This window comes from Charadrius vociferus, unplaced genomic scaffold (genome assembly GCF_000708025.1).
Source record: "Charadrius vociferus isolate BGI_N301 unplaced genomic scaffold, ASM70802v2 scaffold179, whole genome shotgun sequence".
Classification (NCBI taxonomy): domain Eukaryota; kingdom Metazoa; phylum Chordata; class Aves; order Charadriiformes; family Charadriidae; genus Charadrius; species Charadrius vociferus.
The window spans coordinates 1,426,313-1,429,182 of NW_009650072.1; the positions used below are offsets into that span (position 1 = coordinate 1,426,313).

Sequence of the window (2,870 nt, forward strand, 5' to 3'; positions counted from 1 at the left end):
GAGAAAGTGAGCTGAATTGGTTTGTATTATACATTACCAAGGTCTTTTTGTTTAAAGTTGAGTCTAATCACAGGCTGTTTTACTAACAAAGTCTGTTCAACTCTTAGATTTGAAGAAACAAATCTTCACAAAATAAAAACTATTGCAACATTATTTTGACTAGTAGCTAAAAAGTGAGAATGAAGAAAACAAGAATTCTTGGTTTTGACCTAAACTCGCTCTTGTTGAAGTCACATTGGTATGCTCTCTTAAGAATTATTTTGCTACGGCACCAAAGAGGGACAACATGTTTGGTCCCATCTCATGCTATCTTTCTAGTGTCATCTCTGAGGGAATAACATCAGGTAATTTTACATTTCAGGACTGGTTGCCTAGAGTAATTCGGTTTGAAACAACTAATTTTTGCTATTTCTAATACAATAACTTTATTTTTAAAAGCTATTTAAATACAGGTCGTAGGTTGCATTCAGCAAAGCCTTGAACTTCCAAAAATAATCATGTGAGCAGGCTCATTGACATTAAAAGATCACTGGATGCTAGGTGTGAGAATCCAGTAGGAATATAAATTCCTTCTTTAAAGGCTAAAGCACTAACCTGTGCTTTGAGCTGCCTTTATAAGTCCTTTTTTTAAGGTGTCCCGTAGCCAAGGCTTCATCTGGAAATTTTCTTCTTCCCCTACTAAAGAGACAACCAAATTGGGAGCAGGTAGCTTCCATTTGTTGAGCATAACTTCGAATATAATTCCAGGATGAATGGTACTTGGGACCTTAATGAACTTCAACAAACAAAACAAAAAAACACTGAACAACAATAGTAGGATACAGTAGAGATATTGTTCATGGTTAATGCAGAGGGAAATTTATCATCAACTTGGTTATTTAAGAAAAATTTATTGACCAAGACCTGACAGAGAACTAAATACTAGGATGAATTTAGCAGGCTTCTGTATAATTGTCATCTCACTAATTGGGTCTTTTCCCCGGGTTAATTCTGTGTTGCAGACTGACATATTGCTCTCTCCCTTAATGCAGCTATTCTTCTTGAACCGCCTTCAATACCACGGCAGTCTAGCAAAGCCAACAAATTTCTTAGGGGTTTCTTGTTTCTGCACTAGCTGAAATATTTGCCTGATTTCATGTCTGTTTTTCAAGGATGTGTTACATGAATCTGTTGCTTCTTCCTGTTCTGTATATATTTTGGTTTTGTGCTTAAGACTTTACAATGAAAACAAAATCATAAGGCAGATTTCTGATCCTAGGAATTCCTTCTGCTCTAGCACTAATGTATGCAAGGGACTAGTGAGGAGCTGGGTCTGTCCTTGTACATCCTTCTCTGCACATTAGCAGAACAGAGAAAGAAAACTTTATGGAGAGTCTTGAAACTGCTCAAAAATATGTTTAAAATGTTGAAATCCCTAGTGATTAATTTTTGGCAGAAAGAGGTTAATACAGGGAAATGATGCAAAAAAAAAGGAAGCTGGGCACATGATTTCTTTTTTTTTTTAAAAGAAATGTGATCAATGATACTTGTAGCACGTTAGTGCAAGTCAAGTGATTTATTTCTGTATATTACTAGGCCTTATTTTAAATCATATTAATGTTCAGGAAGGTATGGTCCCTCCTTTGAGTAAAATGTGATGCCTCGCACTGTGGCATGTTGACCCTCACTATTACAATCTCTACATTTAATACCAAGTAACAGCTGAACAACAGCAACAGCGTTAAAGGGTTAAAACTCTTCAGTGCTGTACCTTTCCACGTTTCTTCCCAGAAGCTGTGAAGTCTATTTCTCCTATGCAGTATGGTAGTTCTCTTTTGAAAGCTTCCTCTTTGTCACTGCTGCAGAGCTTTGTTTCCATTTCCTCCATTGAATTTGTAAGGTGACCACGAGCACACCAAGGTGTTCACTGAGATGACAGAAAACTGGAAAATGAGAAGCTGTTTAAACTGGAGAGGCCACAAAATCCATTGGCTTACATCTAACTGAGTTTTTAGTAAAATAGTTTACTATTTTACTATTATGGTTATAAAGTTTAGCTAAAGTTGGAGGTGTTTGTACCAAATATTGGACATCATATAAAGGAGGAGGCAGATTCCACACCGAAGCTATGTAACACAAGTTGTAAAAAGGCATGAAAGAGTAAGGCTCTCTTGACTCTCATTTAGCAGACAGGAAGCTGAGTTGCAAAATGCAAGATCCTGCAATCTGTCCAAAGTCATGGGGGGTGTCTCAGAGCCCAAAGGTGACCCTAATTCTACAAGAAAGAAAGAGGGACCCTCAGCCACAAACTATTTCAGGCAAAAGTAGAGCTGTGGCAGTGAGTGTCTGAGTCACAGTTTCTTGATGTTGTTATCCATCATGCTACTATGACTTACGTTATCCAACACGAACACTAAATAACTAAGTGATGACACTGTGTTTGTCTGAAGATACTTTAGGAGAGGTTTACTCTCTGTTTGCCATAGGAAAATGCTATATTCATAAGCCAAAGTATTTAAGGCCAGGCTGTACTCAACAAGAACATGCAGTTCAAAAAGGCAGGTGGTTTTCTCTATACGTGGCTACAGGAATGACGGCGAGTAATCTGTCTTAGAGCAAAGGTCGTATAACAAGAGTTGTTCTTCTGCATTACATGAGACACTGAAAAGGTCTGCTTGCTTTTCCTGTGTTCCACTTTGACTGAACTGGTATAATTATAATTTGAAAAATATGGATTTCAATTTGTATGCCTTATCTTGTTTCTTTTTAAAACAAAAGCTTCATCTCTGCCTTCATCTGCATATTCAAGGATATAGTCAGTTCTTTAAAAAATCCTTGTGAGAGTAAGCCAGCAATGGTAATCAACCCTGCATTAATCTTTATTTTCTAGT

General features: G+C 37.1%; 1 protein-coding gene across 1 annotated transcript in view; it reads right to left on the minus strand.

Moving 5' to 3' along the window:
* TRPM5 (transient receptor potential cation channel, subfamily M, member 5) overlaps positions 1-1,867 on the minus strand; it is a 39,631-nt gene extending 37,764 nt beyond the window's left edge. Inside the window, exons 1-2 of the mRNA XM_009891995.1 lie at positions 1,751-1,867; positions 595-775 (exon numbers count right to left, since the gene is read on the minus strand). Coding sequence (XP_009890297.1) covers positions 595-775; positions 1,751-1,867 — 298 coding nt within the window. The remainder of the gene's footprint in view (positions 1-594; positions 776-1,750) is intronic.
* Between the last annotated feature and the right edge of the window lie 1,003 nt (positions 1,868-2,870).